Source organism: Podarcis pityusensis (assembly GCF_964106645.2).
Source record: "Podarcis pityusensis genome assembly, chromosome: 5".
NCBI lineage: Eukaryota > Metazoa > Chordata > Lepidosauria > Squamata > Lacertidae > Podarcis > Podarcis pityusensis.
Window position 1 is genome coordinate 20974980 of NC_138032.1, and position 26737 is coordinate 21001716.

The window sequence follows — 26737 nt, forward strand, 5'->3', positions numbered from 1 at the left end:
GGAATCACTATGTTTCTCTTCTTTTAGCTATCTGTCAAAAACGTTTGTCTCTGGTCAATGAGCTTCAAACGTCAGTCCTGACACCCCGCTCCAGGATCAGGACGGTGGAAAGTTACTTTACTTTAAACTCACTTCTGCAGGTTTAAACAGTCCGAAAAAGATCCCCCTTCTTCTCCTGCTGCCGAAGGGGGGTTCGAGGATTTTAAATGATGAAAGCCAATCCTTTAGAAGCTCTAGTTTACGTTGTCTTTGCTTTATTCTGTCTACAAAGAAACGGAAGGCTGACTTCCTGTTTAGACCTTCCCGTTTCAGTACCAAATTGAAGTAAATTTTTAAATCCAATTCCTTTCTGCTCGCAAGTCCTTATTTAAAGTCCAATTGTTCAAAGTTTAAGTACTCACGGGTGCTTATTTTAGAAGCCAAATTGTCCCAGGAAAAAGGCAGCGCTCTCCGGCAACGGCTATGCGGCTTCGCTCCACAGAAATAGCAGTTGACTCACAGCTGCTCTTCGCTTCGGAGCCCGTTAGTGGGTTCCTTTGCGGGTTGGGGGGGCGCTAAGGGTGCCCGCCAAGTCCCATGGTCACAGGCTTCATCCGCCTGTGATTTTTAAAAGGGTCCCCGCTTCGCCGTAGCGGAAAAGACCCGTTTCGCGCGGAGCTAGTCCCTCCAGTTCAGAGGGAGTCCGCCATTGCCGATGGCGCCACCCCGGAAGTCCGTTTTTTATTTAAAATTCATATTTCCCCCCCAAAAAAATATAATCCGGTCCCCCACAAGGTCTGAGGGACAGTTGACCGGCCCCCTGCTGAAAAAGTTTGCTAACCCCTGGTATAAATGGATCCTTGCCCTGGTGGCAGAGTTGGCCATAAAGCCGTTTCTTGCTTTGAAGCCGCATAAGCCCTTGAAAAATTGAAGCAGTAAAAGCTCTTTTTTGCTTTATTAATCTGAGGAAGGTGTGTGTGTATATATATAACATATTTATTTATGCAGAAGTTTAACTAAATTTAGATGCATTTGCATAACCTCAAACAACCACATATATTTACATATGTTTACGACAATACTAATTGCATCTTTATAATGACCATCTGCAGCATCCTGCACTGAGTCGGAGGTAGACTGTATAATTCTACAAAAATAAAGGCTTTCCATTCATTTAGTTCTTGCAAGTCGACGAATTGCAGCAAGTATGAATTTGCAGAAGAGAGTTGGGTAAAAGTTCAATGAATTCTACCAAATAAACTGTCACAGGTTTCCAAAATGTTATTGGCCTGATGAGTGATGTTGTCACAATCAGTGTTAATGGAGAATTGAGCCAATTAGGTCCTTCAGTGGATCAGAAGAGATTTAATGGGATGTGCGTAAAAGTATCAGAATGATCGAGATTGACTTTGTTGCCTTCCAATTTGAGGAGAAAAGGGGCATAAGGGAGTAAGCATGCCTGTCATAATCAAGCCATCTTCTGATTAAAGCTTCTTAATATTTTAAGAATTCCTTACTCATTTATTGTAGTTCAATCTGCAAAGATAAAGGTGTTTTTAAAAGGCTTCAGTAGTTTTTAGAACCAGATTACAGTGAAAATTTGCCCGAATTTGAAGAAGCAAAAAACACACACAACAGAAACATTGAATGTTTCAGATATGGTTCACAAGGATGTTTATGAGATATAAGCATTATAACAAGTTTCAAGGATACCTAGTTTGCAGAGTATAAATTTCAGCAGTCTTTGTAAAAATAAAAAAAAACTTGCAACAGCCAGGAATTTAATATCCACCTTTCAGTACGTACAAGCAGACCTTCTCAAAATATATAGTTGCAGAGGAAATATAACTCCTATAAGAGAGACTTTCCAGCCTGATGAGGCCCATTTTAGCCTTTGTTTGAATCTAGGTCATGTGACACCTTTTCAACATAATCTCCATTCTCTTGTTAATGTCTCTTTGCGACACTACGGGGACTCTTTGGGATCTGCTTTGTAAAAATGTCATCTGACATTTCAAAAAAAAAACAACAAAAATCCACATCAAGCAATTTAAAATTTGAAGCAGCTGTATGGTATGGCATATAAGGAGCTGGACTTGGACAAGGGAGGTCTAGATTCATTCAGAAGCTAATTGGAACTTTAGGCACCTTACCATATTTTAGCCTAGCCTACTTCTCAGGGCTGTTGTGAGGATGGAATCAAACAGATACCACTATCTTTCAGGATCTAGCAGCAAAGGTCTTTTAAGAAAAAAGGAAGATGTTCGGACCTTTGATTTTGCAGAACTCTTACATAAAAAACCATGTTAATACATTGCAAGAATTGTGGGATGTGAAACACAAGAGCAGTCAAGTACAACATTCCTAGAGGTGAACATGTTTATACATGGGGAGGAATGTTTGTCCAGCCAGCAGGTAAACTTCCTGTTTCCTTCTAGGCTGGGGCAGACTTCCTCTGCATGAGACTAGAGGTGGGCGTGGCCTCACCTGTGCAGGTAACGACAAAAGCACAGGGCAGGGCAGCCATCTCTCTATTTGACTACATGCATCGAAGAAGCAACATCTGCTTAGCCAAAGATGCTCTCTTGGCTTCCCAAGACACGACAGAGGGACTGTCTTCTTATGAGATAGTTTCCAGGTATATGTTACCTTTCTAAGCTAAGTCTGCCTTCTGGCATCTGAACAGAATCTGAGTAAACTGAGTAAACTCTTTTTATACTTTTATAGAAGACTGTGTCGTGTCTTATCTTTTATGAGGGAGTAAGGGGAAAATACCAGAACAGTTATTATAGAGGCTTTAGCGAGCCTGAGCAAACGCATCCGCTGTGAATTTAAAAAGGGGGGTGTTACTCTGCTAAATTGTGAACTTGTTAACACAAGTTGGAAAGGCTATAATCAAACAATATATCCTCTCCTGCATCCCTGAACATTCCCACAAGAATAGTTCCATCAAGGCATTCCAATTTTCCATACTTTGATTACATTTCTTGGGCCATCAGATGAACAGTGCTGCCCTTTTATTGCAAGTATAGCCTGGTTTGCACTATTGTTCTTGGCTTCAAATAATACGGTTTATTAAGACAGGAGCAAGTATCCGGACTGGGCACTCTCCTCCTCCCTCCGTCATACGTCTTTTCCTGATTGGTTAATGAGCAGTCCAGAGCAATACATAACAGAGACCTCTATCTTATTCCAAGCCAGGTTCTTTGTGTTGATCCCAGAGTGCAACAGGAGGAAGGGAGAAGGCAGGGAAGCTTGACTGGTGCTGATGCTTTTCCCAGATTCATATGCCATGATTTATGGAGCCTCAAATGATTGTCCAAGCCAGGCAATTGTGTCCTGTTTTGATAGTTGTTACAGTGGTATGATGCTTATTTCTCATATTGCCAAGGTTCTTAGTCCTTGCCGTTGTGAATCTGTGTCCTTTCATTGCGGCATATGGACTGACACTGATTTAAGCCAGCACAGAGTCTGGCTCCTTAATTTCATTCTTTGCTCTAGGCATCAGACCTAGGTTTTTAAGGATTCCTTGGGGACCATGGGATTTTCTGTTATTCCTTCATTTACTGTGTCATCGGATAATTCCAACTTCTTTTAAATCAATAAAACTTCATACTAGTCTAAGGGGAGAAACTTGAGAATTTTCTATGTTTTTCTTCTTCTTTTAAACATACCAAAGGATTTCCTTAATTATGAAATGCTACATCTATGAATGTATAACCTCAGGCAGCAGCCTACTCCATATGCCTTGTGCTGAGCTGAACTTGCAATGACTTCTTGGATAATTCTCTATAAAGAGAATAATACGCAGAATGTTTTTGCAAAATTAACATTTCTATTTCCTTCTGCCTCTTTCTTTTTAGGTGCTCAAAGAATGTATCCCTACTCTCACTGGTCACCTAAGAGATCCCCATCATAATGACCTCATCCTAAATATACTGATAGAAATATCGGACTATGAACCAGAAGTATTGACTAATTTGCTTCCAATACTGAAGGAGATTGGGGAGAGTTTCCCAAGTCTGATTGGACAAACTGCAAAGATCTATGGAGCGGTTGGACATGTTGATGAGGTATGGAAACCGTTATGTGCCAGGAATAAATTTTCATAAGCTTATTACCTATAGTGTTACTGGCCAGCAGTCATAACTTAAGGGTAAATCTATCACCAGCTCCCAGGAGAATATGGGAACTGAGAGCAAAGGCAAACTGAGTGGTGTCTACTTTGAACATATTTTAAGGAATAGTCCTCTGGCCTTCATAATGATGGGCTGGGGGATAGTTTGATGGGATCTACTTAATAAAGCCTCTCTGGAGGAACACAGTGGACCAGAAACCCCAGTGGGATACATTTTCACGAGTTTCTCCTGAGACAGAATTCTGGGGTCATGGGCTGTTTCTGTTCAGTAACTAGTTTGGGGTGGAATTCAGTCACATACCATCGAATTCAGGTTGCACAGTGAAAGTTGATTGGAAGCCATAGCTGTCAACTTTCAGATTTGAAAAGAAGGGATCAGCAGCCTCGAAAATAAGGGATCAGCAGCCTCACCTGTCCCGGGGACAGTCTATGGGATATCTAACAATCCGAGATAGCAGCGGGAAGCAGCAGGAAACGGCGCTGGAATAAGGGAATTTCCCGCAAAAAAAGAGGGAAGGTTGACAACTATGCTGGAGGCGTGGCTCTCTCCACTGCCTGACGAAGAGCTACTTCTCAGAAACGTCGGAGGCTCCCTGTAGTCTTCTGCCCCCCTCCCTCCTTTCGATGGCAGTCCCCTGACAGTATGTTTCCATTCCACATCAGTATATGAGAACTACACTGTTGTTGTGGATAAGAAATCATATTATGAAGGTCCCCCCCCCCCCCAGTCTGTATCAGAGCAGATTACATTAGTTTACCTTCTGCCCTCTGACAGCAAAATGCTGTGTTGCACATTCATGTGTTGTTCTCTTGAGCATTCTAATCAAGGCACTTCAGGAAGCAGTTCTGACCCAGGGCTGACCTGCACCAAGGGAAGTGTAGAATGCTTATTGCCATACCGTGCTTTTCCTTGCACGGGTCATGTCTGAGCCACAAACAATGTTTTATGTAACACACTCAGGGGATCTATATGGTGAATGTGTGCATCTATCCTCTAACCACAAGTCGCATCTGACTGTATAAAAATACCTTCCATTCCTACAATTTAGCTGTTAGACCATTTAATCTGCTCCAGCACTACTCTGTCTTCCACTTAAGACAGCTGACTGTTGCAAGCATCCCTCTCTGGATATTCAAAATAAAATCCCTCTGTTGATACTGTATAGTGTTTGATAGCTGATGGCACCTTTCCAGTGGACTTGTGTGACAAATAACAACTCTAGGCCCACTTGTATTTTTGGGTTATATCCTGCCTATCTGTGTAGGGACTATAGGAAACAATTGTGCAGGTGCAAGCGCAAGTTGGGTCTCGCAAAAGACATCTACAGTGGTACCTTGGGTTAAGTACTTAATTCGTTCCGGAGGTCCGTTCTTAACCTGAAACTGTTCTTAACCTGAAGCACCACTTTAGCTAATGGGGCCTCCTGCTGCCGCCTCGCTGCCGGAGCACAATTTCTGTTCTCATCCTGAAGCAAAGTTCTTAACCCGAGGTACTATTTCTAGGTTAGCAGAGTCTGTAACCTGAAGCGTATGTAACCTGAAGCGTATGTAACCCGAGGTACCACTGTACAAGGGTCTTGGCTCAGGTTCTGCAGGCTTCTGACCAGGCTCAGCATCAGCCAGAAACACGGCCCAACCTCTCATGCAGTGCTAGTTCAGCCCCAGACTCAGAAGAATCCACAAAGGTGTATTTCTGGTATATCAATTAATATAAAAGGCTGCTGAATATCAATATTATTGGGCTTGGGGGGGGGGATACTTCCAGTACAAGTAACTGCTGTTTAAATGCTTAAGGAACTAGTACTATTCACATACAGCAAAATAAGACATGTGGGTAGTCTAGCCAGGAAAAGTACAAATGTGGTATAGTATATTAATTTCTGAATAAACTGTTATCAATGCATTGTATGTTAGAAGTACACTCTAAGCCTGAGCCCTTGAGAAGGGAAAGAATGGACTGCATGTTAAATACTTTGTAGTATTTATACCACAAACCTTCATTGTACTTAAGAAGGAAGAACTGTCCTTTGGTGAGTTGTGCAGGGTCTTGTGGGTAACTGGAAGTTTTAAACAAATAACATTCTGGTATTAACTTTCTGAAATTACGAAGGCTTTCTCATGACATGTGGTCTTATTTGCTCTGAAGATGTTACACCTATCGCATAGACGTTATGATACACCATGCTTTTAATGAGATTTTTTTGAATGATTCCTGTGGCTAGATATATTACAGTGCAGTCCTAACAATGTCCACTCAGGAGTAAGTCCAGCCGAATTCAGTGGGACGTACTCCCAGGTAAGTGTGGCTCCAATTGCAGCCTTAGCGCACAGTGTGCCTCACAGCAGTTAAAGAGTCCATTGAGCTGAAAGCTTCATACTGTGGCATTACAATAGCCTTGGATAAACGACTGATTTGTAGCTCTGTGACTATGCTTGATTATAGCCAGAAAATGACTGGAATGTAGTAAAGATAAACATTTTAAGAAACATAAAAACAGTGCCTACGTTACAGCAACCAGAATAGTTTATTCTGTGTTCTGAACTTTCCAGATCTTCTTAGCATTAGTTTCACTGATTTCTTACCTATCCACCCGGCCCCAAATCACTAGAAATGATGGCAACTCACACAAGAAACTGGCTTTGTCTGTAACATCATGAAACAAACCTTTCCCCAATTTTTGCTGATGTCCCTTGCCAGCTACCATAAATTAATAGGTTTGAGCTCTTCCCCCACCCCCGCAACACAACAGTTTTTCTTGTTTTATGGATGAAACTAAAGGCAGTGTTTTCTTTTAGCTCTGAGATTGTACTTACACCCGAAACCACTGGAATAAACAATCTTCCCATGAGATCTGTGTGCCTGGTGCGTACATCTGTGTGTACCAGAACCCAATGAGTGAATTTTGAGAACCACAGGACATATTAAGTATTTTGGTAGGAAGCTATACAGTACATTCAAATTTCTAGAAATATATGAAAATCCAATCATTTCCTCTAGTAGTAAAGCGGGTGTGGCCCTGTTCCAGGCAGGAAAAAGGGTTGTAAATTAAACAATAGCCCTGCGCATGACTACCCTTTAAGTTGCACAAAATGTAGAGAGAAGTTGCACATCATATGAGGGAGGGAAGGAAGGAAAATTGAGGGGTGGAAACTAACTTGCTTGAGCCCCTAATAGTGATGAATATCTTTCAACACAAAGCCACACACACACACACACACACACACACACACACACTTCAGGGTGCTATAAGCATTTAAGTGCTCTGGCCCCTTTGAGGCTCAAAAAGTCATTGGAGGGGAGATTAATTAGTTGTAGAGGGAAAGCATGTCTTCCCATCCTAATTACCATAATAGTTCTAAAACACTGCTTAAATTCTAAGCTGGTACCTCGTGTTACGGATGGGATCCATTCCAGAGGCCCGTCCGTAATGTGAAATGCCTGCAACTCGAAGCGCTGCATCTGCACAGGTGCACAGCGTGATTTGGTCAAAACAACAACAACAAAGATTTAAAAAACCAGCGTGATTTAGTGTTTCTGCACATGCGTGAAGCGTGATTTTGTGCTTCTGCGCATGCGTGAGCGGCGAAACCTGGAAGTAACCCATTCCAGTACTTCCAGGTTGCCGTGGGACGTAACGCGAAAAGACGCAACATGAAGCGGATGCAACACGAGGTATGACTGTATGAGCAGAGCCCCAAACAGCCATGGAGGGATTGAAATGGGCCTGGGAGATGTCCAACATCAGGTATAGCCAGCTACTGTTGACTACCAGCTTTCCCTGAACCTCAACAGTGAGACTACAGGTTTCCCAGTTGGTTACCCCCTACCTCCCATGATGATTACCTGGGCCCATAACTTATACATTGGTAAGGCAAACCACAATGTACGGAAGACTGCATGTTGCAAGGCTCAGGACAGATTTTTTAAGAAAAATCTTCGTGCAGCACATAGCTATGAAACTCGCTTCCCACAGGAGGCAGAGATGGCTGCCAACTTTGATGGCTTTAAAAGAGGATTAGACAAATTCCTGGAGGAGAAGGCTATCAACAGCTACAAACCATGATGTGTGCAGTTTTCCAGAAAAAGAGGTGCCGGAACTCACCATGAATGCCTTTCTTGTTCTCTTACAATGGCAATGGCTGAGAGGTGCTGGAACTGAGTTCTGGGTGAAAAAAAGCCCTGGTAATAATAATAATATAGCATGAAACAAACGTGCAGCTTCATGAAAAATTTGTAAGGTTTATTATTTTTTATGAAGCACCTCAAACTTCAAGAGGCACTGCTTTTAAGAATGGTAGTGGAGAGCCCAGAATTTATTTTTAAAATATTTCCTATGAAATTAACTGCAAAAAGATTGTGACTAGTATTCCCTACTTCTTTCTCCACTGACTCTTCTCTTCTTGTTTTATGATCTGATACCTTTGAAACATGACCTTTTATTATTATTATTGCGATTTTGACCTAGAAGTATTGTGGGACAATATTGTTTCTCTTTTTACCTATCTTGCTTCACCCCATAATATTTCCTGGGTATCCTGTAGAATGGACTGTGATACTTTGTTCTGCAGATTGTCATGGGGTGGCTTGCTGACAGCACCTTCAAGTAATAAATCTTACTTTATGAGAATGTAGCCATTGGCAAGACTAGAAGACAGATTATAAGCTCCCTGATAAATGACCTGCCTTCAGACTTGAAGGCCCACTTCTGATGGCTGAACCAAGGGAGACCCTTGAGTAATTCAGTGTCACTTTATCAAGTTATTGCGCGTTGTATTAAGCATTGTCTCTGGTACAGCAAGAGATAACCAGTGTAATAGGAGCACATAAAAAATAAGAAACTTAATGAAGAAAATGTGTCCTTGTGACACAGCTTTTGATGGAGGCGTCTTTCTATGAGTTTGCCATTTAAACTGCGAGGCCACGATCCAACACAGAGTTAAGTATGCCTAGGGACATGGAAATCAATGGGCTTAAGCGTCCTTAGCTCCATGTTTGATTGTGCCTGGAGACTTTCACAATTCACTTTCCTGCAAGGGCTGGAATGTGATTCTATTTTCCTAGTTTCGTCTCTACTCCAGTTTAATTGGGGGAATGCTAGGAATGTGGTTTTTTCTGTATCGCTGAAAACCTACAGGGCCCCTGGTATTATAACAATGGCCATTTCTCATCTAAACTTGTTTAAAGAAAAAGAAAATTTATCCTATAATGTGTTGGTGTGTGTGTGTATGTGTGGCTGATTGCCTTCCCTTCCCTCCCCCAGCACATGAACTGTTTTAGAAGCTCCAGCAATTCCATGTCTTCAGTATTTCTAAAAATGTTGCTTGGAACCAATTGCAGATTTCCAAGTGAAACCGAAGTCCTATTTTAGTGTGCCAATTGAGTGTTAACTTTATATCTGCTTTCCTGTTTCCTTGAATATCCTGTGTGGTCTTCTCTTAAAGCATTTACTTGTATCCTGTTTACATATCCCATTTAAATTTCCTTTATAAACTACTGTAATTTATCATTTGTTTTTAACTTTTGCCCTGGCTAATTAATATTCTAATTAGTATTCTTAAGGAGAGGGTATCAGTACAGCCCATCACAGTTTTCTCAATAAAGAGGATGTAGATTCCCCTGGCATGATATGAGACAAAAAGGGTGAGTTTGGAAGTCTATTACACTTTGTCTCAGACATATTGGGAGGATATATAGGGCTAAGTGACTCTCTCTCTCTCTTTTTGTACACTTCAAAGACTGTGTGGAATGTAGTCAGAAACAGCTTGGATGACCTGGGCACTAGGCATACACAGCCTCACAACTTTAAGTATTTGCTCTGGTGACTGTGCTTGCTTTGTCTGCAGCACATTGCTTCCCAAATTCATTTTCACTGTTTTTGAACTACTTAACAGAAGTTGATGTTGTCTGAATACCTTAAGCTCCTGAAAAACTGGAAATGTGATAGCTATCAATATATGTTTACATGTATTTTTCTATGTTACGACATTAGTTGCCTTTTTCTTGTTCTACAAAGAATGTACAGTGGTACCTTGGTTCTCAAACTTAATCTGTTCTGGAAGTCCGTGCCAAAGCCAAAGCGTTCCAAAACCAAGGTGTGCTTTCCCATAGAAAGTAATGCAAAACAGATTAATCTGTTCCAGGTTTTTAAAAACAACCCCTAAAACAGCAATTTAACACGAATTTTACTATCTAACGAGACCATTGATCCATAAAATGAAAGCAATAATCAACGTACTGTACTATAAAATAAATAAGACAGTATTGTAGATGATAAAAATGAAAATTTATTTTTTTCCTTCCCTGCACTGATGATAGTCATTGTTTGGATGGGGGGCTTTTATCCACTTCCGCGGCCATACAATCAATCAATGAGTAGCAGAACTGGGTTAAACACAGTCACAAACATTAACCAAAAAAGCCTCAAAAACAAAAACGCAAAATAAATAGCAAAAATAAAAGCACCAAACTTAATCAGTTCCAGAAGTCTGTTTGACTTCCAAAATGTTCGAAAACCAAGGCGCAGCTTCTGATTGGTGAAGAACCCGGAAACAATAGCCGACAGCAGCATCAGACGTTTGGCTTCCAAATATCATTCAATAACCGGAATACTTACTTCCGGGTTTTCAGAGTTTGAGAACCAAAGCGTTTGAGAACCAAGCTATATATCTACCCTCTAGAGCCGGAATAGAGAATCTATGGCTCTCCATATGTTGTTGGACTACAACTTGTACCTGTTTGTAGAATGAAGGTTTGGTGGTGCCATTGCAATGCTTAGTTCACTAACGGATTGAAAGTCTGTATGGGTTTGAGCTTAGAAAAAAAAATTCTTAAAAAGAACTAGTTAAAGGATTCATCCACACGTGCATTTTGCACCATGCTTTTTAGGCACAGGTCTGTACTTTCCCGGTCCATGCCCAAGCACGGTTCCCTCTGCCCCTGTTGTTTCCCTAGGAAAACCTGCTCTTTTATACTGAGTTGAAACTAATGACAATTCTGGTTTTCAGTTCAAGCTCATCATTGGGGGGGCCAGGGAACCCTTCAGATTTCAGAAAGTTGCAAGCTGCTGTGCTGAAGTCTAGGGTCCTAAATGAAAGCAGAGGCCACCCATAATTGTATTTCTACAACTGAAAAGACTTACCCTGTTTAATTTGTGTCGTCAGCCACGGAGCTGTTCAGACACAAGGCATCTATTACTTGTTCCTGTACCAATACTTTCCACTGCAAGCTGCTCCAGTCAGAAGAGAGTGAATTTCTTTAGCAGGGAAGATACAGGAAATGCCTCACATTCCTTCCTTCTGATTGCTTTGCAACAGTGATTAAGTGACTATGTGACATTAGCACCAGCAGTGCCTCCATATATGCTAATAAGCCTTGGATTGTTACCTCCATGTTCAGCTTTATCATTTTTTATATAACTTTTTGGTTATAACTGCTTTATAACTTTCTGGGTGAAAGCTAAGGGGAGAAGGATGGTGGGTAGGGAATGTACAGGAAGATGAGCTATTATTTTTCTACCCCCCCCCCCCAATTTACCTTTATTTCACCCAGAAATTAGGGAAACTATTTTCAGGTGTAGTTCAGAGATTTTTGAACTTCATTCAGTTTCACTCAGCTGAGCTACTTTTCTCCCAGACACCAGTTTAAGCTACACAGGTCACTTCCAAAAGCCCCATTGTGATAGATACTTAAAACATATACCCAGGGTCTCACCAGTCATACACTCCAGCATAAAATGACCTGGTGGTGATGTGAAATGTCTCTCATTATTTGTAATGGAGTTTTGCACTGTCACCACAAACAGTAGCTTGGATCCAGAGAAGTACAAGCACAGCACCACTTGCTCAATATGGTCCCATCCATACCGATAGCTCTTTGTGCTCCCTGAGAAACTATTCCTGGGCTTGGGGTACTCTGTGGAACAGCATGGAATGTGGTGCTGAGTTGCAATTGAAGCAGAAAATTGGAGCCACCTTGGCTAATAATTCTCTTAATTCATGCCAAGGACATTCTGGATTGAAACCAATATATTGAGAGAGCGGCTCTTCATAAGACAGTATTAATATGCTGCCCTTGAAAATCAAAACAATATTTATGAGCCATCTAATAAAATTATTCCTTGGCTAACAATATACACTATTCTTTATTCCGCAATGGCTTCTGTTCATTGCAGGAAGTAGATGCAATAAGATGTAGGGTAATTTTTTAAATGCATTTGTTCCCACCTCTGATGAATAGTTAGTGGTTTTGTCTCATTGCTCATAGTAAGTTCTGTGTACAGAGTACAGAATCTATGTCCCAAGACATTGAGCTGCTTACATCATGCAGGATACTATTTCTAATCCAGTAAATACAGTACTTTTTTGGTTACTGTCCCATCATGATTATTTCCCAGTCTTGAGTCCTAGCCAAGGACTGAGTCTGGCTCCCTCTAGATCTTAGGCAGGCCCTTTAACTGGGTACGTCTGACAGTCAATGGGCAGATTGTCAGCATCCCTGGGCCATTCCCCTCCTTTTCCTTCCCTCCTGAGTAAGGAGAGAAAGTTGGGAGAGTTTGGAACAAAATCTTCAGCACCTTAATAAGTTGTTTGTTGTTTTCTCTGGTGCTGCAGCCTCTTCTGATTGTAGGAAAGTGCTCATTAGTGGAGGAAAAGGCAGAGAACCTGCATCCTCCCTTGGGAGATAAGGTAGGAGGACAGGAAACTGGAATACCAAACTGAAAGATGTACCCTGGAAGAGGAAAACACACCATGTGGTTCAGTCCCACTCTACTTCCAACAGCATACATGCACAATCATGATGTCCGCAAAGCCGGTTAACATGGAGAAGTTGTGGGCAGGAACAGTGAATGCATTTCAGCTCGCTCTCCTTGAGTTGATGCTGCGTGCAATTTGAATGGCTGAAAAAGACTCGTGCGTCCTAGAAGGCGATCTGAAATGTAAGCTGCAGATGTCGTTCAGTGGAAAGACTCCCATTTTATCCCTTCGGAGTTGCTGAGCTGTGCATTGCCTGTGCCTAGACCTTATACCTGCGGTGGGCAAAATGATATTTCCTCCTAATGTATCTGCTTAAATGTTTAGTCGCTGACATTACATTCTGTTACCATGCTGAATTCTCTTAAGTAGTTTTGACATGCAGACTTAGTAAGGTGTTTAGTTACAGCCTGGCTGTGGCATTAGGAGTAACGCTTACTTGAAGGGATGGCACAGATGGGGCATTTTCATCACTAGGTCCAGTTTCAGTGACATCCGGAAGACCTTTCATGAGATATTTAAAAATATTTATGGAACTGACAAGGGAAAAAACAGCAATGGGGAGCTTGCCAGCACAAGTTCAGTATCTATCATCCTCACACTTTGAAAAATAAAAAAGGTGTAAGTACCGTAATATCACTTTATAACTGGATCCTAATGACTAACTGGTTAATATTTGAGTTATGAATGCTTAACTGTGGCAAAGATAGTTGGTCCTTGCCTTGGTCTTGCACCTTTATTTGTTGAAATTTGCTGATTTTGAAGTTTTGAATTGTCTGGGCCAGTAGTTAACTATTCTGATTGGGCTGCTTTTAAACTATAAGGAGGGTGCTTCTTTCAGCTTTGACTCATTACTATGTAATCTGAAATTTGCATGAGATTTATTGAGTATTGACATTCCATCACTTCCAAAGCCTTATCCAAAAATTCTAGTGGCCATGGTCAAATCCACACATCTTTCATGTTGTGCTTATATGAATTAGTGAGGTCTGCATTCCTTTTAAATTATAACTGTTTTATGAAAAACCACCTTCATTCTTGAAAGCAAAAATTGGATTCATCAGAAACAAATCATGTCTATTCTCACAATACTTTAACTCTTCCATGCCTCGCCATCTACATAAATTGCATTCTCAGAATTAATGTCACATTTGGCTTGTTCTTAAGAGGTTCCCTCATTCAGTTGACAGAGACTGGAGACCCATCATAGCTGTCAACCTTCCCTTTTTTTGGCGGGAAATTCCCTTATTCCAGCGCCATTTCCCACTGCTTCCCGCTGCTATCCCGGATTGTTAGATATCCCATAGACTGTCCCCGGGACAGGTGAGGCTGCTGATCCCTTATTTTCGAGGCTGCTGATTCCTTATTTTCAAATCTGAAAGTTGACAGCTATGTGACCTGTCTCTGCAAAGGACTTACCTCTCAAAGTGAATCCTACTCTGGTTTGGGGGAGCTAAATATGGGAAAGGGGGTGGCCCTCATTCTCAGCACATCTCCCAAAGATACAAGACAAATGAGTCGGGCTCTACTGCAAGAGGCCTTCCCTGGGAAATGGTAAGCTCAAGGGGAAGAGGCTGGTCATATATCAGTTTTTGCAACCTCCAGACAACTCTGATGTAGTGGCTGACCGAGACACAGCAGGGGGAGGATGTTGATAGGAAAATTTGTTGTTTCTTGTTTACAATTGCAAAATGATATAATGCATACTGCAGTGTGACTGCGAGTGGCACATGTAAGTGCATCTGGCCCCTTTACTTAAAGCAAATAATTTACATTAAACTGGAATGGGAACATATGCTTTAAGCAATAAATCCATTGCTCAGGATTAGGAAACAACTGCAGAATGAAATTCTTCTACCAATTTTCACACATGGCTCAGGGAAATGTATTGATCTTAAAAACAATATACAATTTGTTCCTCTCTTTATCCTCTGCAGTTTCAAATCTTGGATTTCATAGGCAATTGTTCCTCCCAGATTTAAAAAAAGATGGTGCTGGTATTTCTTTTTCCCCTACCCTTTAAATTTTTATATAGCTTTTAATGACTTAAGATTAGATAGAGATATTTTAAAATGAAATAAATCCAAACCACTTTTTATCTTTTCAAAAATCCACTAAATTTGTGGTCTTTTGTTGTTGTTTATTATTCATGAAGTTGTTCTGCAAAACAAATAATTAGAATACCCATTAAAAATAATAAGCATGATTATTTAGTTATAAGCATTGCATGAGAACAAAAGGGCAAAAGACGTCACTTTTTTATTGCAGTGTCCAGTTGAGAAATACAAGCAATAAAATAGTTTCTACCCACATAGACACCCCAGTGACCTTTTCCTTATCTTTGCATTCAGTCCAGTGATTCATCTTGCTTGGAGAGTCTGTGTCTGAAATCCTTCCCCCAAATTGTCTGTGTTTTTTCTTAAAATTACTATGATCTTGTTCATACATCACTCTGCCTGTTACAAGTAATGATTTAAGGCAGGTTTAAGGCAAGTAGCATTGGTTTGCTGCTGCTTCCTTGCTTATAGGAAGAAGATAAGTGTAAGATGAAAATGATGGTGATTTCAAAATGTCCCCACTGCATTCAGACCAAAAACATTGATTCTTCCCCATGGTTGAGCTCTGCTGAAACCCCCCCCCCCCCCAATTCTGCGCAGAAGATGACTGTGCACAGTACTGATTGGCTAGTCTCTGGGAAGTCACTGAGAACCTCTCCCCAAATAAGTGCTCACCTGGGGCTCTGGGTGGGTGGCATTTGCTGCATGGCGTGGCTGCACTGGGTCCATGGAGGCCGCCATCCTCCGGCATGGCCAGAGGAGGGAATGGACACCTGGCACCACCTACCTCTGGTCGCAATGGCCTTTCAGGTATGGATGGGCAGTGCCCACAAGGCCAATCAGGGACAGGGGCTCGGGGGCTGCACCCAACCCGCTCCTGGCCTATAAGGGGGTAGCCAGGTGCAAGATGCCCTCTTGGCTCCTTGCTGCTGGATTTCTTCTGATTTCTTCTTGCAGAAGAGTAAGGCCTTGAGGTAAGGCCTCTTTGCCTGTCTGTCAGCTTGGACTGAAGCAACAGTCTGGTGAACAGTGGGTTAAACATACTTGGCTGTCTCCCACCCATACCTGTAGTTATGAGATGCATTATGCAATAAGATGCCCCCTCCTCCTTACCCCTTCACAAATTCACTGCTGTCACAACCCCTGCTGGCCCTAGCTCCCATTGTCTATGCATTGGGTCTGAAGCATGAAGTTTCCGCTAAACACATGGACCCCTCCATTTGGAGCCCTGCACCATCGGGAGAGAGTGTTCTTGTGCTCGGCTCCTGCTAGAGGGTTTCCCACAGGTATCTGGGTGGCCACTATGAGAACAAGATGCTGGACTAGATGGACCATTGGCCTGACCCAGCAGGGATCTTCCTACCATATATACTCGAGTATAAGCCGACTTTTTCGGCACATTTTTTATGCTGAAAAAGCCCCCCTTGGCTTATACTCAGGTGAGGCGGGCGGCGGCGGCGGAGGGATGAGTGGCCCAAAAGGAGCCCTTTCTCGCTGCTGGGCCCGCCGCTGCTGCCAGACTTTCGCAAGGGCAGGCACAGGAGCTGCGGTTGGGAAAGGCACTGCGCTGTGCCTCTTCCAACTGCAGCTCCTATGCCTGCTCTTGCGAGCAGCAGAGGCAGCGGCGGAGGGACGAGCAGCCCGAAAGGAGCCCTTTCAGACTGCTCCTTCCTCCTCTGCCACCTTTGCCACTGTCGGTGGCGGAGGAGGAGGAGGAACGAGCAGCCTGTCACCACCACCAGGTTTGTGGTGTGGTGAACAGGCTTATACTCGAGTCAATAAGTTTTCCCAGTTTTTTGGCTTATGTATGGTATGTTCTTCAAGTTAGTCATGACTTGCTGTTGAATTTGGTTGATCTTGTAGAAACCTCTAGCCACTGTTGGAGGAAGAGGGGGGCAAGGGGAGCTCAGCAACCCTGGCACCATGATCCCGGTGGGGTGCCATCGTGGCTGGCCCCCCTCCCCCCGTGCTGAGCACCATGTTCCTGCGGGTGGTTGCCATGCCCCCGGGATGCGTGCCATGCCCCGCCTGCTCTCTGCCCCCAGTGCCGGAGCATGAAGCTCCGCCACTGCCTCTAGAAAAGATCTTACAATGCAATGTCTGTTGAATAAATTCTCCAAAGTTGAATTATCAACCCTTTATAATGCCCAATAGTGGCGATAACTTTACCAAGATAAATCTAGAGTCACTCCACATTTGTCTTCTGCTGTTTCCTTATATTTGTTCATGCAGCAAAATAAAATAGCTTAAGCGGTTGCAACACTTTATATGAACATCATTCCCCTGTCAACAAATGTAATTGTATACCATAAAAATAGAAAATCTGCTTCCCATAAGGAACATAGGCCTACCCACTCAAAAACCAAACCTGCAATAACAATGGTAACTAAAACGCAAGCATTATTTTTACAAGAGACTTCTGATCTTGGTCTCGCTAAAGATTATTGCTTTTAAGTCGGTGAGAATTTTTTAATAGACTTTTTGTGTGCACGTGTGTGCATATTAATTCCATATCCTATAATGGTATAGTTCATTATTCCTTGACAATTCTCTCTAGATGTATAGCAGAATTTCAGCACTTTTGGATTTCTGCCAGCTAGATCAAAGTAGGAAATGGCTGGATGATGCTTCCCGGCCCTCTTGAGTCTACTGCAGATATTGTCTGGGAAGCAGAACTGTTCTTTAAATATTACTTAAGGTCTTGTTTATGTCTTGATCTCTCTGACCCCAAAGAAAAAGTGAAGAGATGGGTAGTATAAAATCATGACTTTCCAAATATATCAGCTACCTTTTAAATGCAAACTTTCTATTTGTTGAGCCCACTTCTTGAGATCTATATTCTATGTCCTCTCTGCTGTTTCTGAGGAATGAATTAGCAAGGTCTTTCTTACACCCTCATTGTACTCATACTTCAATATTGCCTACTTCCTAATGAGATTCATTTTCATGGTTTTGAGCTGAAAGACTGTTGGAGCTGTCAAACTTTTTTATGGTAGCTTCTTCTGGCCATAGCTCATTTATTCTCCACATGTGTTGTTGTTTTTATCAAAAGGCTGACTGCCCCAACTGTCTTTCAGTTCAAAACACTGGAGTTGACTCCCATTAGGAAGTAGGTGGGCTGTTTTTCACACATTCATGAAACCCCCTGGAACAAATCACTATCTATATATCAGCAGCTGTTCCTGTATTTCCAGTTTGGGAAAACAGCCGCTGCATGACAAAATTAACAGTTCCCCATGTTTCCATGTGAGTAAAAGAAAATATGCTAGGAGATCCACCTACAGATCTCCTGTGTAACATGTAGCTTGGCCCTGTGTCTGCTTCTTGCTAGGTTTTCATGGCTGATACTGGAGAGGAAATCTAAGCCACAATCCTATGTATACTGTTTGGGAGTAAGGCCCATTCTGGGAATGACATCTGAGTAAACGGCGTTTCCGTGCGCTGCTGTGGTTCGCCAGAAGCAGTTTAGTCATGCTTTCCACATGACCTGGAAACTGCGGACAAAATGCTGGCTCCCTTGGCCAGTAAAGTGAGATGAGCGCTGCAACCCCAGAATCGTCCATGACTGGACTTAACAGTCAGGGCTCCCTTTACCTTTAAACAAGCATAGCAGACCCTCCAAGTGTCCCTATTTTCCAGGGACGTCCCTGATTTAGAGAAGCCATCCCGGTTTCTGATTTGACCCCGGAATGTCCCTCTTTTCCTTAGGATGTCTCTGTTTTCATTGGAGAAATGTTGGAGGGTATGGCGTTATCCAACCTCCAAGCCGTCTGAAGGCAATCCTGTATAGGGAAGGGTTTTTAAATTGTTTAAAGTTTTAATGTTTTTATATATGTTGGAAGTTACCCAGAGTGGCTGGGGCAACCCAATAGGATGTGTGGCGTATAAATAGTAAAATTATCATTATGGAATGGGATGTCCCCATTTTCATTGGAGAAATGTTCGAGGGTATGGCATAGACTGCCCTTCTTTTCTTTTACAGATGTTGTACTTGTGGCAGTTCCTACTGATCTAGATTGGCCTGTTCACCCATTGGAATCGTATTCCTTTCTTCTTGGCCTCTTCTTCCAATTTTACTAAGTTAGAAGAACACTACAACCTCATTCCGTAGTTAGGATTTATAGTTGCCAATCACTTTCCTCATTGTGTACAATATACAAGACACTAGAGAATTTGAAAGGGGTCAGTGCTCCCCCTTCTATCTTTATACACATTTTGCTTGAGTTATTTAAACAAAGACTTTCATTAAGTCTGTGTAACATGTTTATCCCAGCTGTACTTGAGATTTTTATTTTTCACGCAAATGCTCAAGTGGTTCGAATTCCTCCCCCACAAGTGTTCTGTGGATTTTATTTTTCTGGTAAAGTAGTCTGAAACTAGCAGCGTTCACTTTATAAAACCATCTTTTTCTCAATTGAATAGGAAAGAGCCAGGATCTGCCTGATCTACTTGGTTAATCAGCTGGCCAACATGGAACATTCATTTCACCATATTCTTCTGTTGGAGATCAAGCACATCACAGACACCTTCTCCAATATCCTGGGTATCCAGAGCAGAGACATTTATCGTATGAGCAACAGTTTCACAGCCATAGCAAAACTTCTCATCCAACAGCTGGAAAACGACGCCACCGCTGAGAGCAGGTAAGCCCAGTTCTTTTGTTCCTTTATATAGGTAACATAGCACATTAATGAATATGTGTGGCATCTTAGATGTGCTATTGTCACATTTAGTATATCAGTTGAAAAGGATTTAACCATCAGATGCTTTTCTTTTTAAAAAGATTTTATTTATAATTTTTCAGGGAAAAGATACAATTAATCAAACATTTTCCAATAAACATTCAATTAAAAAAATGACTTCCCTTCTCCCCTTCCATGGTTTTGTCATGGTTATCTTTTACTGCTGCGTATTATAGTTAATCAACACCTTCTTTTCTCAACTTTATTCTCAAGTTAACTTTTACTGCTGAACTTACGCCACACCTGCTAACCTACTAACATGTTTACAGTATATATTTTTTTAATAATCTACAGACATTTTCCAATCCTCCTTGAAGGCTGTCTCATTTTGTTCTGTAATTTACTAGTCAAACTTGCTGATTCTACATATTCCATCAATTTCAACTGCCACTCCCCTTTCATGGGTACTGCATCCTCCCGTGTTTTTGGGGCATATAATATTCTCGCTGCTGCAGTCACATACACAAACAAATTCTTTTGACTCTTTGGTGCATCTGGTCCAATTATCCCTAGAAGAAAAGATTCTGGTATTTTGGGGAGAGACCTCTTAAATATTTTTTTTATCTCATTATGTATCATCTCCTAATATCCCTTAGCTACTCTACAAGTCCACTACATATGATAAAATGTACCTAAGACACATTTCTTAAAGGATGGTGTTTTCTTATCAGCTGTGGTCTGATGATTGGTCATGTAGATCAGTTATTGGAGGATTTTATAATTGTTGATGTTTCAGGAGGAGGCTCTTCTCTAAACCCTGGAGACCCTAAATATGTGCTACCAGCTCATATGTGAGTTCTGTAAGGTAAAGGTAAAGGGACCCCTGACCATTAGGTCCAGTCATGGCCGACTCTGGAGTTGCGGCGCTCATCTCGCTTTATTGGCGGAGGGAGCCGGCGTACAGCTTCCGGGTCATGTGGCCAGCATGACTAAGCAACTTCTGGCGAACCAGAGCAGAGCACGGAAACACCGTTTACCTTCCCGCCGGAGCAGTACCTATTTATCTACTTGCACTTTTGTGCTTTTGAACTGCTAGGTTGGCAGGAGCAGGGACCAAGCAACGGGAGCTCACCCCATCACGGGGATTCAAACCACTGACCTTCTGATCGGCAAGTCCTAGGCTCTGTGGTTTAACCCACAGCGTCACCCGCGTCCCATGTGAGTTCTGTAGGACAGCATATTTGAAAACAGCTTGTCATGCCATAGTGTGCAGGTGTAAGAACTTCCTGAAACCACACTGTCCCTCACTGTACACATTGAGCATTGAATACATGGAAGAGATTCCAATGGCCAGCAAAGAGCTTACCTTACAAGTGGTAGAAGAGATGCGAATAAATCTCATATCAGTCAGCTTATTAAGGTACCTGAGAAGGGAAGGATAAAAAGGTCTGTTTTCTGGGAAGTATTTGAAAGTGCGACTCCATTATTTAGCAGTATGGTTCAATTACTTTGAGGGACTTTGGCTCATATACTACAGAAAGAAACGATGCATTTTAAAAATAGCAAGGATACACCACAGGCATTTTCCCATTCAGCCGCTCTCACACAAATACCCCAAACATCTTTGTCAACTGTAGAGTTGGCAAAGCAATTCGGGTGCTTAGCAGAGGAAGCTGCGGAAAACTACAGAACAACTCTGGCGTGCACTGAAATGTTTACCTCATACACCTTTAGATTGTACCCAAAGTTAATAGTAATATACCTATATAGTGTTCCAAGTATTTCATCTAACTTATCTCTTTAAACCTTAGAGTAGCCCTCTCTAAATTATTGCCATATCAGTAACCTAAGGATGAGAAAACGGAAGCTTGAATAATGCCACCTAGCAAATTTATGGCAGAGCCATTCTCCTAGCCACTATGTTATACCAGCTTTTTGGTGCTACTTGTAAGAAATTTGCCCATTTGCTCAGACATTTCACACTTCGAAGGGAATACAGCTAGTACCCAAATTGTCACATTCTCTTTCTTGCTTCACACATCGTTCATTGTTTCTTTGTGTAAACTGCTTTGAGGGTTTTGGTTTTTGGGTTTGTTTGTTTGTTTGTTTGTTTGTTTGTTTTACAATCAAGTAATGTGTACATTTTATGAAATAAAATAAATAAATAAATAACTGGGAACTATAAATTCATAGTTTGAGATTGCAGGAGATGTTTAAGGAAACAGATAAAATACTATTGGTCTATGGGTTGCATCCAGTTCTTCATGAATGGAGTAGTACTAGCACAATGGGATTTTCCCTTCCCATGTACCCCTAAACGCTGCTTGCGGAGGGGCCCCCCACCCCTCTGGAGCATATTTTAAGGAGGCTGCAGGGGAGAGGATAAGATGAGGAAGTGCGAGTGAAAATCTGATGTGTTGGACACAACCCTATAACTGTATTGATATAGCTACACGCTACACTTTTTAACATAGCAGATGTTTTTCAAGTCTGCTTTCTTAATAAACCCAATAAACATTAGCTAAGGCTGAATATTGGATTATAAAAGTTCTAGAAAAGCCTATTGTAACTGCTGCAAGCATAACAATGAGCACCAGTCTTCCTGTCTCACATCTAATACCTTAAAATCCCAGCAAACATCTCATTTCACTTTCCACTGGGGTATATTTTCATTAATGTGATATACCCAGCTGTTTTTCAAATAGCTGTCCGTTAGCTCTACGCCACTCAGCTTCATAAACACTTTGCTGTACTTGCTTCCCAAAGCAAGTTTTAAATGTTTTCATATGCTCAGCTCTTTAAATGGTTACATTTTATTGAACTTCTAATAAGTCCTGTTCCTTGCACTCGATGCAAATAGCCATTTTAAGTGCAAGCATACAAAAAACACACAAGCCATGTTAAATACAATTTTCAAAGCCTTCCTTAAAAATGTCAGTGTGTCTAAATGAAAAAGAAAACAGCACAAACTATGGACACAAACCTGTCAGAATTAAACTCTATTGATTCCAATGGGAGTGCCCTTAACTTCAGCAAAATCATTGGATTTCAAGTGTGCTCAACTTTCACTGGCATGTGCCCAGTATTTTAAAAGCATTCACTCTTACAATAAAATAGCACAAAACCTGTAAGGATACAGATATGTAATTATTTTATTTCATCTATCCCTAGTGTGCTCATCAATGAGTGTCATATTAAGTAAAGCAAGGCCAACTACTCTGTGCAAACACACTTCGCCTCATACCTGATGTGTTAATATATGTCCGATGAGGACAAGTCGTTTTTGTTGTTATATGCTACTAATGTGCAGTAATCCCTTTTAAATTGCCTGAGATCCTCATCACTGGTATTAAGCAGATTATAAAAGGTCAAGAGGAGATGGGAAATCACACATATGATAAGATGCAACACAGATGTCACTGACAATACAAATCTGAAAAGCAGCCTTATGCTTGCAGTGGGAGCCAAAATACTGGATAGAATTAAAAATAGATGTAATGGAAACTTAGTGGACTTGAAATTCTGCAAATGTCAGACAAACTAACCTGGCAAACGTGATGAAAATATTAATTACTAATAGCATTGTATCAGAAAATTGAAGTGTATGTCATATGTATCTCTAAAGGCAACTCATAGAGGAAAAAAACTATCCCTGAACTCGAAGAAGTGTTCTGGAAGCCCAGAGGAGGTTGGGAGGAGTCATTCTGCAGACAAAGCCTATGATAAGATTATAGAGGGAAGATGACTGACAAATAAAATGTTCTCAAAATGCATACCCCTCAGCATCCCTCTGATCAAAACTGGGACACTTGTTTTTTCATCTCAAGCTCTCATGGGAGCCAGCTGGTTCTCACACAAGACCAAAAAATGAGCATCTTTTGATCTGGCACTCTGGCACAAGCCAAGTGACTTTGCACCAGAGTGCTGGACCAAAAGACCGGGACATTCCAGGATTCAAAGAGAAGCCAGGATGGCTTCTGTAATTCCAGGATGTACCTGTTAAATCAAGATGGTTGAGGAGCATCTGAAATAATAAATCATAGCTCTGAGAAAAAACAGGACAACGCTGGTGTAAAACAATACTTGTCCCAAACTCCCAAAACCGGATTCACACTTTTCCCTGGAGATTTGGGGTGGGGTGGGAAGAAGGTCAGGGAGAGAATCAGCATTGTTCTGGTAGAAATGTAAGTTCTTCCTCCAATATAAGCCAACAAGATTTGAACTATAAAATGGTGGTTTTCTTGAGTCAAAATGAGAGTACCCCTAAACATTTTTTGGGAGGGAAAGCCCTGCCTATAGGTGACCTGCAGAGGCACCACCACAGTGCCAGATAGCCAAACTCCTCATACCAGACTGCTAACAGGCAAGCCGTGTGTGTGTGTGTGTGTGTGTGTGTGTGTGCGTGTGTGTGTTTGTGTGTGTGTGTGTGTGTGTGTGTGTGTGTGTGTAATGACCAGAGTTGCAAGGCAATGCAATCCATGAATTTCCGAGTCTCCCTCAGCTTCCCATGGAAGATAACTTACAGGTCTCACTAAATTCAATAAGAATGTGCGCCAATCATCTTCATTAAAACATGCCAGGACTTTATTAATCTGCCCTGAAGAACTGCAATAGGACACATGGTATTTGTATATTTAATATATATATATATTTTGCATTATATTGTTACTAACTCACAGGACCACCACTGTTTAGGATTCCAGCCAGTTAGGCAGACAGCCTGCTAGGCTTTCCTCCAAGTTAGTATAAGCTGTTACATAAAGAGCACCTTGTTGGCTTATATTGGAGGAAGAACTTACATTTCTACCTGAACAATGCAGATTCTCTCCCTAACCTTCTTCCCACCCCCACCCCAAATCTTCAGGGGAAAGTGTGAACCTGGTTTTGGGAGTTTGGGGCAAGTATTGTTTTACACCAGAGTTGTCCTGTTTTTTCTCAGAACTATGATTTATTATTTCAGAAGTAAGAACAGGATTTGGTCTTCAAGGGCAAGGATCCAAAACAGGATCTGTTAGGGACCTCTAAAACAATCTCCTCTTGTTGAGGGTAAATCTCTCGTCTTATGAAACTGGTTTGCTCACAGGATTGATGACAGGACACGACAAATCCTTTTACTTCAAGGCAGCTGTCTTGTGTGCTGTCAAAAGCTGAAGCAACAGAAAGTTATACGTAAAATGAGTTGGTGTTTCCTGCTGGAGTTGTGTTTGCAACATGCACAAAGCCAGTTCAGCGCCAGTAGGTCTCAGCTCTTTAACAAGAAGGTTGATTCCATTTGTTACTATTTCCCGCCTGTTACTTCACTTTTTACAAATATTCAGCTTAACACTCCTTGGCTTCAATCCGTCGTCTGTCATCTGATAGATGTAGTTTATGCTTGTGCTTCAGATATGTCCATCCAGTTGAAATCACTGGTATGTGAACTGGAATAATGGCTGCCTCCCAGGTTGTTGTTTTAAACCATTAGAGATGGTGTAAGGTTGTTTGAAGTTGAACATGGGATGAAGAAACTCGGTGCTGCAAAGTTGGATGGGGTGCACACATAAGCTATCTGCTGTTCGTTCCTGGAAGAAATGGTGGTGATAGGAAAATGGCAACACTTAGGTCAACGCTGCCTTCGAGTTGATATGGCTCTTTAGAAATCTGCTGCTCATCTCTACCTCTAGTTTTCTCTAGATTTATAAATTTTCACTGTACCATTCTATACAGAAACCTGTGCGTAAATCCTAATGACCAAGAGTCAGCAAGGTTTATCTTGCCTGGCTGGATCAGTCCCTTGGAGATCCGTCCGCGGGCTGGATTGCGGGCACGCATGAGTGTGCGTGCCTGCAATTTTCGCCATCTGCACGTGCACAGATGCAATTTTCGGCATGTGTGCAGATGTGATTTTCGGCGCCGCGGAATTGAGTTCTTGCACTGTGCTGTGCCAGTTTATCACAGCGCGGGAGTGGGCAGCTTGGTTCTGGGGTGGCTCGTGGGCCGGTCAAATGACCTCCATGGGCCACTTCTGGCCCATGGGCCTTAGGTTGCTGACCCCTGCTAATGACTGTACACGCGCTCAAAAGTTGACACTTGTCATGCTTACTCAGTATGCACCATATAGTGAAAGGGACACAGGTGGCGCTGTGGTCTAAACCACTGAGCCTTTTGGGCTTGCCGATCAGAAGGTTGATGGTTCAAATCCCTGCAACTGAGTGAGCTCCCATTGCTCTGTCCCAGCTCCTGCCAACCTAGCAGTTCAAAAGGACACCAGTTCAAGTAGATAAATAGGTACTGATGTGGCAGGAAGGTAAATGGCGTTTCCATGAGCTTTGGTTTCCGTCACGGTGTTCCATTGTGCCAGAAGTGGTTTAGTCATGCTGGCCACATGACCCGGAAAGCTGTCTGTGGGCAAACACTGGCTCCCTTGGCCTGAAAGTGAGATGAGCGCCACAAACCCATAGTTCCCTTTGACTGGAGTCCTTTACCTTTTTACCTATATAGTGAAGCACACAGATCCACAACGGTTGTACAGCCTGAACCCATTTCTTACATGGAAAAGCATTCCACCTCATAATTATTCAGTGTTTGAAGTAGCCCTGACTCTGAGGTCAGATGCAAATATCAAAGCTGATTTTGAATTAACAATGTAATTTGAAAATTTGTGTGTCGACAATAATTCATTCCTTCAGGAAACCTGCAGTTGTTGTACTTATAGGGAAGTGACTTTTCATGCAGTACTTGTTGGCCTGAATCCTTTGACATGGGGAATTTTGCATATATCTGATGTAATTAAAACCATGTGTTAATGAAAACCATGCAGTATTAGAATGCCCCGGCCCCCTGATGATCCCAAAGATTCAGGTCATTCAAATGTGAATGAAGAATTTTAATACATAGTGATTTCATCTTAGAAATCAACCATGGTCAACTTAACAACAAACAGAAAATGCAGATCTACCAAAACCTCCCAACCACAATTCTTGAGAATAACAAGGCATGAAATTTTCATTGTATCCTTTTTTTGTTTTGTTTATTTTTCTTAATAGCCGGATGAACTGAATTCCTTTTCATTGTAAACGAGGCTTGATCTGCCATATCTGATTTGGCTCTTGCAGCCCTTACACCTTTTATTTTCACTGCCATTCGTCCAT

General features: G+C 41.8%; 1 protein-coding gene across 16 annotated transcripts in view; it reads left to right on the top strand.

The window, feature by feature from the left end:
- Nucleotides 1–26737, top strand: part of VEPH1 (ventricular zone expressed PH domain containing 1) — a 159253-nt gene that overhangs the window by 72395 nt on the left and 60121 nt on the right. For all 16 annotated transcript variants that reach the window (XM_081007892.1, XM_081007887.1, XM_081007886.1 and 13 more), the window contains 2 exons: nucleotides 3843–4052; nucleotides 19348–19568. In XM_081007892.1, coding sequence (XP_080864018.1) covers nucleotides 3843–4052; nucleotides 19348–19568 — 431 coding nt within the window. The remainder of the gene's footprint in view (nucleotides 1–3842; nucleotides 4053–19347; nucleotides 19569–26737) is intronic.